This window comes from Littorina saxatilis, linkage group LG12, assembly GCF_037325665.1.
Source record: "Littorina saxatilis isolate snail1 linkage group LG12, US_GU_Lsax_2.0, whole genome shotgun sequence".
Taxonomy (NCBI): Eukaryota; Metazoa; Mollusca; class Gastropoda; order Littorinimorpha; family Littorinidae; genus Littorina; species Littorina saxatilis.
In genome coordinates this window covers 26,825,879-26,840,591 of record NC_090256.1, presented here as the reverse complement: position 1 = coordinate 26,840,591, position 14,713 = coordinate 26,825,879, and the positions used below count along the sequence as shown (strand labels likewise).

The 14,713-nt window shown below is 44.2% G+C and overlaps 1 protein-coding gene across 5 annotated transcripts in view; it reads right to left on the bottom strand.

Annotated features, from left to right (window-relative positions):
• Positions 1–14,713, bottom strand: part of LOC138981634 (transformation/transcription domain-associated protein-like) — a 158,528-nt gene that overhangs the window by 83,044 nt on the left and 60,771 nt on the right. For all 5 annotated transcript variants that reach the window (XM_070354624.1, XM_070354628.1, XM_070354625.1 and 2 more), the window contains exons 33-46: positions 11,134–11,283; positions 10,672–10,758; positions 10,126–10,222; positions 9,507–9,628; positions 8,903–9,073; positions 8,524–8,610; positions 5,133–5,252; positions 4,720–4,839; positions 4,115–4,210; positions 2,967–3,143; positions 2,050–2,117; positions 1,171–1,282; positions 651–740; positions 116–363 (exon numbers count right to left, since the gene is read on the bottom strand). In XM_070354624.1, the coding sequence (XP_070210725.1) occupies positions 116–363; positions 651–740; positions 1,171–1,282; positions 2,050–2,117; positions 2,967–3,143; positions 4,115–4,210; positions 4,720–4,839; positions 5,133–5,252; positions 8,524–8,610; positions 8,903–9,073; positions 9,507–9,628; positions 10,126–10,222; positions 10,672–10,758; positions 11,134–11,283 (1,745 nt within the window). The remainder of the gene's footprint in view (positions 1–115; positions 364–650; positions 741–1,170; positions 1,283–2,049; positions 2,118–2,966; positions 3,144–4,114; positions 4,211–4,719; positions 4,840–5,132; positions 5,253–8,523; positions 8,611–8,902; positions 9,074–9,506; positions 9,629–10,125; positions 10,223–10,671; positions 10,759–11,133; positions 11,284–14,713) is intronic.

The following is a 14,713-nucleotide window of genomic DNA, read 5'->3' as shown; positions in this document are numbered from 1 at the left end:
CCGCCCTTCTTTACCAGCATTTCATCAGCTGTTGATAGCTAAGTTCTTCAGGATGACATGGAAAAGGAATAACTTAACCTTAAATCCAAAATGAATACATGTTCCTTAGTCTTACTTGTTAGCAGCATCATGGATGTGTGATGACGCCTGCTCCACCAGCAGGGAAGAAAACTGCAGCAGCAGAATGCGCACAGCGTCGGAAGTGCCGAAGGGGTTGTCTGGGTCGATGATGCGGTTGATGAAAACGCTGATGACATTGTCATCATTGTCCTGCTCTGGAGCTGGGGGTCCACCAACTAGATGGTCCCCCTCTCCACGCTCGAAGGACGCTTGGAAACAGGGGATCAAGATGTACTGCAGAATCTGAAATTTAAAAAAAGGCTAATTAAATAAAGAATGGATCGTTTGCTTTATGCAAGGGTAGGCTTCTAAATTCCCCTGAGAACATTTGTTAAGGTCAAAAGTACATGAAACAACAGATACATGCTTAGCTCATATAAGCCTATGTAAATTCATCCCACTGTATGCATGGGAGATAAATTCCTGTTGTGAATTCAGTGGAGAGTCAACCAGCCAGACATAAGTACATGTACACAAGCACAAACTGGCTTGAAGCTGATAATCTGCACTGAGTCAAGTCATCTAATTACCTTTGCTTTGAGCTCTTGTGGGTAGGTGGCATCATGGAACACCTCAACAAACTTGAAAAAGGCCTGCCTCTTCCACTCGACAGAGTAGGTCTGAAAAGAAAAACAAGAAAAACATCATAACACCCCTAGCCAGTGCATACACTTGTCAACTACAACCTCATGGTAATTATATAAAGTGCAAAACGATGGAGAAATGAACTTGACATGCATGGGGAAGCAAGACATAAGTATTATTCCCTGACTAATACAACCATTTTTTTAATGACCCCAAAAAGATTCCAGAGACAAAAGGAGAACAAGAGACAAGAGGAGAGAGTGATAACATTTTTACAGTGTAAGCCACCTTTCAAGCCCTTGCTTGTTCTGATTTTCTGTTCATAACATCTCCAAATTTGGGGGTGGGGAGGTGGGGGTGAGGGGGTTGGGTCCCACCTCTGTATTATGGGAGGGGGGGGGGGGGGTTCCCATCACTGTATTATAATAATAAAAAACTGACTAAGTACAACAAGCTTTATCTTACACTGGCCACAGTCTCTTCCAAGAAGTCCTTGACAAACTGGAACTGTGGGATGAAGCGGTGCATGAAACAGCGCAGGATCTGGAACAGCAGTGTGGTCTGCAGGCTGTTGTGCCTGACCACAGAGACAGCGTGGTTAGAAACTGATCATAAAGAAATACTGTAATATCAAAACCAGAAATGAACAGAACCCCTCCAATTAGTTACTGCAAGGTTTGACATGTAGTCATACTCAAAACACACTACCAACTACTTTGCAAACAAACTTAGACAATGAAACTTGGTTATAAATTGACAATAAAACAAAGTAGAAATCAAAATAAATACTGAAAAAAAAATTACCACAAGGTTTCTCTGACAAACAGAAAGACAATGAGAGAGAGAGAGAGAGAGAGAGAGAGAGAGAGAGAGAGAGAGAGAGAGAGAGAGAGAGAGAGAGAGAGAGAGAGAGGGAAGAAGAGAGGGAGAGAGAGAGGAAGAGAGAGAGAGAGAGAGAGAGAGAGAGAGAGAGATAGAAAGAGAGAGGGATAGAGAGAAAAAGGGAAGAAGAGAGAGAGGGAGATATAGAATGAGAGAGGGATGGAGAGAGAAAAAGGGAAGGAGAGAGAGAGGGGGAGAGAGGGGGAGAGAGGGGGAGAGAGAGAGGGGGAGAGAGAGGGGGAGAGAGAGGGGGGGGAGAGAGAGGGGGAGAGAGAGAGAGGGGGAGAGAGAGAGAGAGAGAGAGAGAGAGAGGAGAGAGAGAGAGAGAGAGAGATGAACAGAGAGAGAGATGAACAGAGAGAGAGAGGGAAGGAAAAAGCGAAAGAGAGACCAACAGAGACCGAGAGAGGGGGTCAGACAGGTGCGCGGAGGCCAACAAGGAAGCCAAGTGCAGCAACTCACTTGAAGTAGTTGAGAAGGCACTTGACGATCATGGCTGGCTCCTTCCAGTAGATGTAGTCCTGTTCATCCTGCACACACACCATACACAAGTCATCAGCACAGTCATCGTGACACTGGACCACAGCAACTAAGACAACAGGGGTGGTGTGCAGGAGAAAGTGCCCAACCAGTGAAGATAAAATGCTGGGTCGAATTGGTTGAAATCTCAGATGAATTTTAATCAATCGGACCAAGTGCTTGGTTTCGACCCATGTGGGCACTTTTTCATGCACGCCAACCCAGGAAGCCAGAGTCATGCAGAACCAATTTTCAAGCACATTAAGGGGAATGCCTGGAATAAACGTCTGACATTCTCACTCTCAGAATATTTAGTTTTTGATCATATTGACAAGGTCCCACTGTAAGAACTATCATTATTCTCATTATTCTTATAAGTTTAGTGCTGCATTTCTGTTCACATTCTATGAAGAAAATAATGTCGTCAAACGTAACACATAATTACATTACTTTTCCTTTTTGAGACATATCCAACTTCACCTGCCTTGTCATATGTATCCAATTATTGCACTTGATGAACGTACATACTGGTTATATATCGTACATTGTTTTCTTGTTAATGTCCATACGCAGGTATGTAAGTTTATACATGTATGGCCCGTGTGCGTACCTGTGGGAGTATGTCCTGCCTGCATGTGTGCGTGTGTATACGGACGTACTTTTGTTCTTGAAGTAACATTCAACAAACAGAACGTACACCCATGGCATCTTTCCCTTTCCAAGACATACTCCCTCCTCAATTTCTCTTCTATCAACACCCCACACCAACACCCCTCCACCCCCCCCCCCCCTCCCCCACACCCTCTGGTGAGGCAGAATTTGATTAGAACCTTTAACAACACACTAGACGCTAGACTCACCACTCGCACATGGCGCTGCAGGAAGGTGTCGGAGGTCCAGATCTCCAGCAGCTGAGTGACGATGGGACTCTGTGAGAGAAGCCAGCTGTCGTTGAACTTGACCAGCCTGGTCAGCAGCACCATGGCCTGGTACTGAGGCTCTGCTTTGTCCGCCACTGGAGGCACGCCTGCCACCTGCTGTGTACATATGTTTCATAACATGTCAACAATCTATGTAGCATACTGGACTATCTTTGTCTGGCGCCACACCTGCTACCTGCTGTGTAGATTGTACGTTTCATAACATTTCAACAATCTATGTTGCGTACTAGACTATTTTTGTCTGGTGCTGGAGTCACGCCTGCCACCTGCTGTGTACATGATATGTTTCATAACATGTCAACAATCTATGTAGCATACTGGACTATCTTTGTCTGGCGCCACACCTGCTACCTGCTGTGTAGATTGTACGTTTCATAACATTTCAACAATCTATGTTGCGTACTAGACTATTTTTGTCTGGTGCTGGAGTCACGCCTGCCACCTGCTGTGTACATGATATGTTTCATAACATTTCAACAATCTATGTAGCATACTGGACTATCTTTGTCTGGTGCCACACCTACTACCTGCTGTGTAGATTGTACGTTTCATAACATTTCAACAATCTATGCAGCATAGTTACCTTTAAAAGTCAAGTCTAAACAAGAGGCAAAGCAAGAAAAGCAAGATCTGGAACTGGCAGCTACTGATTTCTCCTTCTCTTTCCACCTCTGTGCAAATCCTTGTGTGCATATGTGTGTGTGTGTGTGTGTGTGTGTGTGTGTGTGTGTGTGTGTGTGTGTGTGTGTGTGTGTGTGTGTGTGTGTGTGTGTGCGCATGCTTGTGTGCGTGCGTGCGTGTGTGTGTGTGAGCGTGCATGCATCTGTGTATGTGTGACTGCCTGTTCCCTCCACCCCAATCTCTCTACCTAACCCTGGGCTATATTCATCTTTTCATCAAAGTCCAGTCATGCTCACAATCATTTCAGAATGAAGCAGAAATAGAAGAGGACTTCATCAAAATCCTGATTAAAACAAAAGTAAAACAAGATTCTCCTTGGACAACATTCTCCACAGGAGAAGATTTCCAGTAAAAAAGATTTTAAAAACAAGAATGTAAGCACCAACCTGCTGTTGCTGTGTGAGCAGCAAGGCAGACAGACGGACAAGACTGGCCTCCAGCACATCTCTGAAAGGCTGGCCGTCCGGGTGACTTAGGCAGTACTAGGGGAACAAAGACACATAATTGTCAAAGTGATATGACCACAGCTTTAAGTCTCATTGACTGTCATTTGCAGCAAACAGAGATAGAGAGAAATTCATACAGCCACAGAGTTAGTGAGAGAGAGAGAAAGATAAATACACCAAGAGAAACAGACAAAGAGAGAGAGAGAGAGCAAGAGAGAGAGAGAGACAAAGTGAAAGAACAGAGAAAAGAGAGAGAGAGAAAGAGAGAGAGAGAGAGAGAGGTGGAGGAAGAGAGAGAGATAGAAAGAGAGATGGTGAGAGAGAGGGATGGAGGGAGAAAGAGGGAAAAAGAGAGAGAGGGAGAGAGAGAGTACACACACACACACATACGCTAAACATTTACAAACATTATTTTTGTAACAACACCAGGTAGCATCCATTCACACATGCATGTATGCAGACACAGACAAAGACACACACAAACAATCACAAGCAGTTCTCCCTGTCACACTCACACCACAATAGACACCATTTTCTAAACTCACCACAAGGTAGCGACCAAACTGCTGGTCCCTGATGACGGTGTCGGACAGGAAGTAGTTCACAGTGTCTTGTGGGTAACGCACCAGGAACTTCAACAGTGGGTGGCGCAATGGGCTTCCCTTCTGTAGTAAGTCAAAAGACAGCAAATCTCATTTTGTTAACATTGTGTATTGTTTTCGGACACAATAATGACTTGATTGAAATACTTCTTCTTTCTGACAAAATACAAAAACCCCAGTTTTAAGCTTACAAGACAACAGGTTGCAAAACACCCCCGATTGAAGATTTCCTCCCTGTTTTTTCAAATGTTCTGTTCATAACCTCTGTACATTTACCCCCATTTTAAGACTCCCTCCTTTTTGAGACCTGACTTTCTCAGAGTATCGGAGGTCTTAAAAGGGGGGTTCCACTGTACCTCAATGAGCAGAGCTTTTTCCCCCTGCAGGACCAGGCTGACCAGTGGCTCGATCATCTTGCTGGACGCTGTGGGCACCAGGTGAAACAGGTCCAGGATGGCCGCGCACGTCTGCATCTCCTGCACAGCATAACGGTCAGAAAATGAACACCAACTTATACCGGGGGCCCGGTAGCTCAGTTGGTAGAGCACTGGACTTGTGATCGGAAGGTCGCAGGTTCGAATTCGGGCCGGGACGGACACGGGTCAACTTTATGTGCAGACCCAGAGACGGAAGCCATGTCCCACCCCCGTGTCATCACAATGGCACGTAAAAGACCTTGGTCATTCTGCCATAAGTGCAGGTGGCTGAATACACCTAAACACGCAGACACCTGGGTAGCGCGACTCCGTTGCTGCTAGCTTTCCACTGGGAGGAAGCGACCCGAATTTCCCAGTGATGGGACAATAAAGTAATGAAAATGAAAATGAAAAAAATGTCACTTTACCAGTGGCTGCAACTAAGATAAGCATGAGGATAAGACTTCATTTAGTCCTGAGAGGTTACCTCTGTGGAAATTTGGGCCGTTTTCTCACTGGGGAAAGCGAGCTGCCATACCGTACGGCGCTACCCAATATTTTGTTTTTCTCCTGCATGCGCGTATTCATGTTTCCAAACCCTGAGACTTTTCCTGTGAGCTTGGGATCTTAATCGTGCGCATGCATGCACATGTTCTGACATCGAGGAGAGTCTGCATAAAGTTGACTCTGGGAAATCCCTTGCCAAACGTGGGGATCGAACCCACGCCAATAGCAACAACTGGTTTTGAAGTCAGCGCCGCTACCGTCTGAGCTAAAGATTTGCTGCATCTACGCTATCTAATATATATTTGTCATTCTGTCTGTGTGTCTGTCTATCTGTCTGTGTCACTTCTATTGACGCTACACAAACGGCAATTTCTTCCAATTCCTTCCCAAATGTTGTGTGTGTGTGTTCCTGCCACTCATGGTTCGGTTATAGTAACATTAAATTCATGAAATGTTGAGTATAAACAGCAAATATCGATCCCGAAAGTTTTCATTACATCAGTAGCAATACATTCCAGCGTTACTTTTAATACTTTTCTTCCAATCTTCCCCTTTTCGTCATCGACCTTTGTGGTTCACTGGGATGATGTGGTGCTCTGGATCGGTGGGTCCTAGATTTAATGCCCGGTGGGGGGGACACCTTCTTTTTTGTGCTTTCTTTTATCACTATGGTCTTTGTGCATTAGTTGGTAGGTATTTGGTTGTACAGCAGTCCCTCTCATGAACGGACACCCTTGGGCCATAGCAAAACTGTCCGTACATTGCAGGTGTCCAGTCACGGCAGGGGTGACCACACCACCCCCTCCCCCATACACTCACACAGACGGAGACACACAAACAACATGATTGAGTCTATGCTAATCACTTCTTGTGGCTACTAAACAATAATAAACTCCTAATACTTCTTTAAACGTTCTGTAAAAATGATTTGAATGAAAAGTGTTGAAAGGAAGAGATAAGATAAATCCTCAAGGCAGTGAACACACTCACCATGCACTGACATACGAAAGCAGCCACACAAACACAGCACAGAGGAGCGTGTGCAGATGCTTTGCAAGAATAAGCTTGAAAACCAGTTTGAATAAATAGCAGCAGATAGAGCTGCATGTCATAATCATGTAATTTATTTTCTTCTTGTCTGGCTTTATTGACTGCATGCCGATCATGTGGCATGGCAGTGACTTTTCACTCTTCAGTCGGAAATACACTGTACATAACACAGCTCCCACTCTCCCTCACTAATGCCTACCCCAAGCCGTGACAACTGATGCTTGGAAATTGTGTGGAAGAGTACACCTCTCTATTTCTCTCCAATGCTCTTCCTGCTGACATGCAGTGACACCGGACACCCCACAGAGTTTAGCCAGCTACCCCTTCACCCCCCTCTCTCTCTCTCACTCCCTCCAGCCATGTACTGTTTGGGGCTGTGGTCAGAGAGGCCAGCTGCACTGTTCACTCAGAGCAAAACCAGTTGATTGTGTCAAACTTTTGACAAAGTAAGACAACTGAAGGGTTCACAGATTAGGCAACCAACTCACTGGTCAAGGCTGAGGGAAAACAAGAGTATCTTGTCAATGAAAGAGGTTACACACAGACACACGATGCTGAGAACTGTGGCCGTTTTTCACTCTTTCGCTCAGGACATTCATCGACTGTGGTTTCTGTTGTTTACGTCCAACAGACAAGAATAAAGAGCACAGTGCAGTTTCATGTTGGTATCTTCGCATGTACTCCACTCCTGACCAAAACTACCCTCCCCTCGATCCTGATGGGTACACGTGCACTCAAGTTATCAGTGACTGTCATCACGCCATTGCGGCTGTGATCTTTGTACCAAGAGCCGGACTGCTCTGTTATCGATTTTGTTGTGGTGAAAATTTGACGATGGTCTGTCCGTACATTGGAGGTATGACCTGCTGTTGGGACCGAAAATGAGTGTCCGTGTCCACGTTTTGCAGGTGTCCGTTTAAGGGGGGGCAAATATAGAAGGAAAACACTCCGTGCCGAGCAAATGTGTCCGTACATGTCAGGTGTCCGCTCACGCCGGGGGCCGTACATTGCAGGGACTGCTGTATCTGGGTGGGAGTTTTTGTATTTTTTGGGGGTTTAATCTTACTCCATCATGTGTAAGTTGGTAGGGGAGATTTTTTTTCCCCCTCACAATTTAGTGTGTAAATGGGCACGGGTACGTATTAAGTTCTATATCAATGAGAGCCACATTCCACCCCCTGCCAGTGTGATTATTTTCAAATTAATTTTGTTTATTGTGTATCTACGATCTTCATGTGTGTATAGTAAGGTAGGGAGGGAGATGCTTTCCACCCTTACATTTTTGTGTGTTAATGGGCACAGGTACGTATTTGGTTGTACCACAGTAATAGCCGGGCAGAGGAGGGTTGTCCTGCTAGTCCCGTCTAAATGCAGCTTTTGAAAAACATAAGAGCTACATATTAAAGCATTTAGTGTCCCTGTCCACAATCATTACTTTTCAAAGACAGCATTGGTGGTGCCTTAGACATTAGCCAATGATCTAGTCTCAAGCTACAAGAAAAAAACTTGTCTAGTCTCTTCATCAGTACTTTTGATTCCACTTGAGCTTTTTCTCACACGCAAAATCGAATGAAAAATGTCACATCAAACATGGTGAATAGGCAACGGCCACGCAGATAGACAGATAGAAAGTTACTCCAACTGACAGAGACACCAAGAGCAGGAATAAATCAGCTGACATTGGCACATGCAGACTGAGGGACAGACAAACTTGCAGAGGGATAAACAGACAAAAGGATAAACAGACAGACAAACAATATGCAGGCCTACTCACAAGAGAAAGGACCTGCCCAGCTGGTTTGGGTGGCTGTCCACTCTTTTGGTTGACGGCAGCTGTCTCCAGCCATTTCTTGAGGTGAGCCTGGGAATAAATAGTGACATCACAACCAGAGAAATTACACAAAACATTGCAACCTTGAGGCTGCAAGATTGTTTCATTCAGTAAAATTTAACTTCAATTCGCCAAAAACTTTGCATTCATTGTGTCAGAATTTCCTAACTTTGTTTGAGCTGGGAGAAAGGTTACGTCAAGGAACGTCTAAAACTACTGGAAATTGCTGAAAATTTACTGTCGCACAAAAATCACAACAATACCCCTCTTCCCATTCTGAAACTCACACTTTTCCTCAGTTTCTCGTATGATGTGCACTTACCTGCAATTGCTCCACAAATTTTTCGTTGAAGGCAGAAGAGAAGAGCTGTACCAATGAAGAGAAGCGTTGTATGACGTTGAGGGTCAGTGAGCGGTGGTCGCCCAGGTGTGACAGCATGGGCCGTATCTCTGCGTACACAACCTCCGAATCCAGTGTGCAGCCAGCCATGAACTGTATACAATAACGGACATTGGCAAGTACATAAAAATCCATAGATGCAGGACTTCATAAGAAAACATCCATCAATATAACATGAAAATTGATGGGCTATCAGGTATATATATACTGCAACTTCCCATATTTGAGATAATAAAGTTGATTTGATTTGATTTGGTTTGAGGTACATGATCTGAAATTTGTATCCTGAAAACAACCTGCTCAGAGACATCTAGATTTTGTGTGTGTTGCAAGCCCCAAACTGATTGGAGTGCATGGTGAGTCGACAAGAAAATAAATTTTGAAGTGAATAAAACCTAAATATCCTCAATGCAGGACGCGTGTACACACAGAGACAGAGATACTGACATGTGTCTGCAGGGACAAAATCACACATGCACATTACACTGATCAAAACAGCCAGGAACACAAGACCCGGTGAACGCACCTTCTTCATGCAGTCATGTGCGGCAGTCTGCAGCTCATCATTGGTGCTGTTCAGGGCTTTGTACAGGATGTGGAAAATCTTCTCTTGGCGGGCGGTGATGTAATGGCAGGCTGCCAGGGCCCCTGTAACAGTGAAAACTTCATTCAGCATTGCTGTGCTTATGCATCTGGAGGCTGCTTACACTGCAGTCCAAAATGTGCAAGTGCATTTATTACACTCACTAAAACCACACAGAAATAACAGGTGTCAGTGAAGAAATCTTGAACACCAAGAACTTTTTTTTTACAAAACACAAGATGCAATGGAACCCATCCTCACATATAAAACTCTGCTTGTCATTAAATGGATTGACAACTACATTACACTTTTGTTTTCATCTAATAAAGTTCAGGTTGGCTTTAATAATGAAGATTTTCACTTACATTGCCTTGGACACTTTGTCTGAAGGAGTCACTACTGTAGATGCAACACATTTGAACAATACAATCAAGCTTTGAACAATCAAAATAAGCTGATTAAATCAACATGCATCCACCAAATCCACTGTAGGCTTTCGAAGCTCAAACAAAAACCTACACATTTCTGTGCATAAGGTAAAAATAAAAAGTTGTTCACTCACTCAGAGCACTCTTGCGCAGTGGAATGAGGTTGGTGATGTTCTTGTAGCAAGGCAGCTTCAGCAGCATGGCGTCTTCTGCCTCACACAAACTTTGCAGCTGCAGAAAATAAAATTAACATTAAAATGTTGCAGGCAGAGCACTCCAGACATGGGAATGAACCAAGTGCATCCTGCTACAAACATAAAAAAAAGAAAAGAAAAAAAAAGAAAAAAAAAAGGACTACAATTTTTGTGTGCAGCAAATATTGTTGGCATAAGCACTACTTATAAAATGCAGAATAGGAAGTAATCACAAACATTTCTTCAGTTCTAAGTTGGAGGTGGTACCTGTTGTGATGCAAGTTTCAGCAGATGAATCTTCTAATGTACACTACTGAATTTGAAAATATTTCACTGGGTTAATATCACAATCTTACTCTTTGAAATAAGTTTTACATTTGAAAGCAGCACGGCATTTGAAAATGCAATACAGGTAAATACTGGTCAAGCTGTATTGCTTTTGGTCAGATCTGGACATTTAGTTTTAGAGTCACTTTGTAATCTCACCTCAGTAAAGAAGACGTTGTGCTCCACAATGACGACATCAATTGTAAAGAGACGAGGTTCCAGTGTTGTGCAGAAAGTGTTGCCTTCCTGAAATCACCAAATGCATTTATTCATCAGCATGAGTAGTTCACTTCAAAAACTAAGAAAATGTAAACAGAAGAAAGATAAAAAGCCAAAGAGACTGCTAAAAAAAAAAAAAAAGAGACAAAAAAACACAGTATAACTTGACAGAGAAGGAATATAAAGCAAAGCAAATGGTACTCAGAACCCAGAGAAAGATGGCAAAGAAGTACGAAAACAAGAAAGAAAGATCAAAAGAAAAACAGAAAGGAGGCGTCAAATCACAAAAATTGACCATGCCAGACAGGGTCCAGAAAGGCAGCTCTATGAAGACATCCATCTGTACACTGAGCAGATATCCATTTCAACCACAGACCACAAGAATATATACACCAGCCCTACCATGAGACCAATCTGAGCATTGAGGGGTTGGTGCCTCAGCAGATGTTTCTTGGGCGGGATCATGTCCTGCAGGACCTCCTTGTGGGGTTCCATGATCTCTGTCACCGTCTGACCCGTCGTCTTGGCCAGTAGGCCCAGTGATGACATTGCCTGCGACAGTAAAAAAAGCTCAAAGTTGTAATCACATCCAATTTGCTGTTTTTAACTTCTGATTGCCTGTACTACTAATAGTCAATAAAGCTTAAAAGTTGTAATCACATCCGATTTGCTGTTTTTAACTTCTGATCTCTGCTGAGAAGCTCCAAAAAAAGGGGTATGGGGTGGTGTGGTGTAGGATTAGGGTTGTGTGGGGATGCAAGCATGCTGCTAGTATTTTTATTTTTTTGTCTGAGATTGAGGCAGCCCCTAGAGTAACCCTTTCCCTCCCATGAAAAAAGTCCGGCAGCTCTACTGAAATGACGACAAAGGTTACGGAGATTTAAAAGATGTTTCTGTGTTTTTCTGACTGCCAGTGCCATACAAAATCCCTTGGGGTGATATTCTCATACATGTAGCCAGCATTTTTGAGGACTCATAAAACTGGTTTGAATCAGAGTTCACCTAATAGAGTAGGCTGCTCAGTATTACTTGGTGCTATCTTTTACAATGAGTCACTGTGTACATTTGCAGAATATACAGTGTTTTAGGCGTCTTTCAATGAAAAAAGATTGATAAATCCTGGTTCGCAAATACCTGTGGGAAAATTTGCTAGCATGGTAAAATGCCTGACTTTTTTTTTACACTATTCCTCACATAAATTTGAAATTATCCAGCAATTCTGCTGAATGATTTCTGAGAGAAATGAAGACTGGAACACTTCTGATAGTTTACAAAATATCAGTCACAACCCACTGGACTTGGCAAAGATATGCAACACCCTCAGTTCTCACTGTTTCACTGACTTAGCAAAGATATGCAACACTCAATCCTCAATTTTTCACTGACTTAGCAAAGATATGCAACACTCAATCCTCAATGTTTCACTGACTTAGCAAAGATATGCAACACTCAATCCTCACTGTTTCACGGACTTTGCAAAGATATGCAACACTCAATCCTCAATGTTTCACTGACTTAGCAAAGATATGCAACACTCAATCCTCACCGTTTCACTGACTTTGCAAAGATATGCAACACTCAATACTCACCGTTTCACGGACTTAGCAAAGATATGCAACAACACTCAATACTCACCGTTTCACGGACTTAGCAAAGATATGCAACAACACTCAATACTCACCGTTTCACGGACTTAGCAAAGATATGCAACAACACTCAATACTCACCGTTTCACGGACTTAGCAAAGATATGCAACAACACTCAATACTCACCGTTTCACGGACTTAGCAAAGATATGCAACAACACTCAATACTCACCGTTTCACGGACTTAGCAAAGATATGCAACACTCAATACTCACCGTTTCACAGACTTAGCAAAGATATGCAACAACACTCAATACTCGAAAATTTTTAATTAAATTTTCATTTGATTAATATACTTACCCGAGTCACATATTTAGCATTGACGCAGTCGAGATGCTAGGTAGACTGAAAAAACGCTATCCCGTCTATAGTATAAGGGAAGCAACCCAAGCAAAAAAGTAGCAAGCTTGCTACCCTGGGTTGCCTCCCGTAGCGTGCATCACGCCACAGCTCTCGTACCCAATACGAGACACCCTCATTCGACTTCTAGAATACAAAGAAACTAAAAGCGGGGAAGGTGGGAGGGAATTACCTATGTGACTCGGGTAAGTATATTAATCAAATGAAAATTTAATTAAAAATTTTCGATTAAATTACATATTCTTACTCCGAGTCACATATTTAGCAGATAACTCCAACAAGGTGGTGGGTAAGATCAAAAAGTTCAAACTCACTCTAAAGTTCTGGAGAGACAAAAGCCAGCTGCCGCCAAGGAAGGAATAGGCCGAGACCCATCCTGACAGAGGGCAGCAAAGTCTGCAGAACCTGATAAGACAAAATCCTAGCGCCAGAAGCTGTGCGCAGGACATCATCCAAACCCCATAGGCCAAAAAGGCCAAGGAGGAGGCCCAGGCCCTGGAAAAGAGCTCGGGCCGAGCCGAGGGAAAGATAGCAAGAGCTATGACCAGGCGGAGGGCAAGAAAATCCCTTGCCAAGAAACTGGCCCACTGCCAAAAGTCAGGAAAGGATCCCGTGAGAAAGCAACCACTGACTCACTCTAAACCCTTGCCAGGAACTGGCCCACTGCCAAAGGACAGAAACGGACCGAGAACCACCCTGATTGACAGCCGAGATGTCTCTCAGGCAAGAAATGCGAAAGACACCTCAGAGAGCCAGTAAGCTGTGCCCAGCACTTCTTCCAATCTTCTGAACCGTAAAACAGTCCGGAAAAGGACCCCAGTCTTGGATAAACCCGACCAAGTAGAGGGAAGGACAAGCTGCCCCCCCCCCCCCTTAAATGGAAGGAAATGCTAATGGCCTGGAAAAGATCCGTGCGTAAGGTTGCCGGCTAAGCCCTGAAAAGGACCGACCCTCACGGAGACCAAAAGGCAAACGTGCCAAAGTAAGAAAACTTTGGGATGGAGTGAGGCCCAAAGGCCGTTGAGAGAACAGTCAGCTCCGGAAGAGTGACAAAACTCCAAACCGGAAAGAGAGAGACGCCTGAGTATCAAGTACCAGGGTCCACCTCAATGAGCAAAACTCAAGGGAGACGGTCACCAGTCGTCCCCTGCCCATCCCTGCGCAAGCAGAGAGAGGGGTAAAAAAAAAAAAGGGGGACGAAGCGACCTAAGGTAGTGCCTAAGCACCGCAAATGCGGACACGCAGTGGCCAAATCCTAATGTGACCGGAGACCGGAAACAAAATGACAAAAGCCAGCGTGATCGCAGAGCAGACTGCTTGTAGGTAATTGAAAATGAATCAAAAAACCCGAAACAGAAAGGACGAAGCTGGTAAGAAAGACGGAAAACCGTGAAGCGAACCAGCCGTCAGCCTCCCGAGACCAGAGTTCTCAGTAATAGTCATAGTTGCAAGTGAAGAAGGGGTGACCAGGCCGGAAGCCCAACCCGGCAGAAATCGTCCCGACTCACATCATGCAAGCTTGATGGAGAAGAGGAAGAGACGAAATCCGTAGTCACGAGAACCAATTGCCAAAGTCGCAACACGACAGGCAGGAGACTATAACACAGGCTAAGGCCGAGAGCCTTGCTGCCCGTAGGCCGGCCATTGCACCAAAGTACTCAAAGTACACAGGCACAGTAAGAAACCAAAAGTTTCGGCCGCCGAAAAAGATGCTGGCCTAGAGGCCAGCACCGAGAAAACTGGAACATGAGCTAGACCTCTGCCCAAAAAGGGGAGGAGTAGCCAAAAAACCTGAGAAAAAGTGACAAGCCAAGAATGACTTCTCAAACATGCATTGCCCAGACAATGCACCCTCAGGAAAATCTGAATGTTACTTCCGAGGCCAACTCAAGTGAACCTTAAGTTTGGACGAAACACCAGAACGCGTCTGATCGCTAGAGAAAGACAAAGTCAGACTCGGCGAAAGACAAACCTG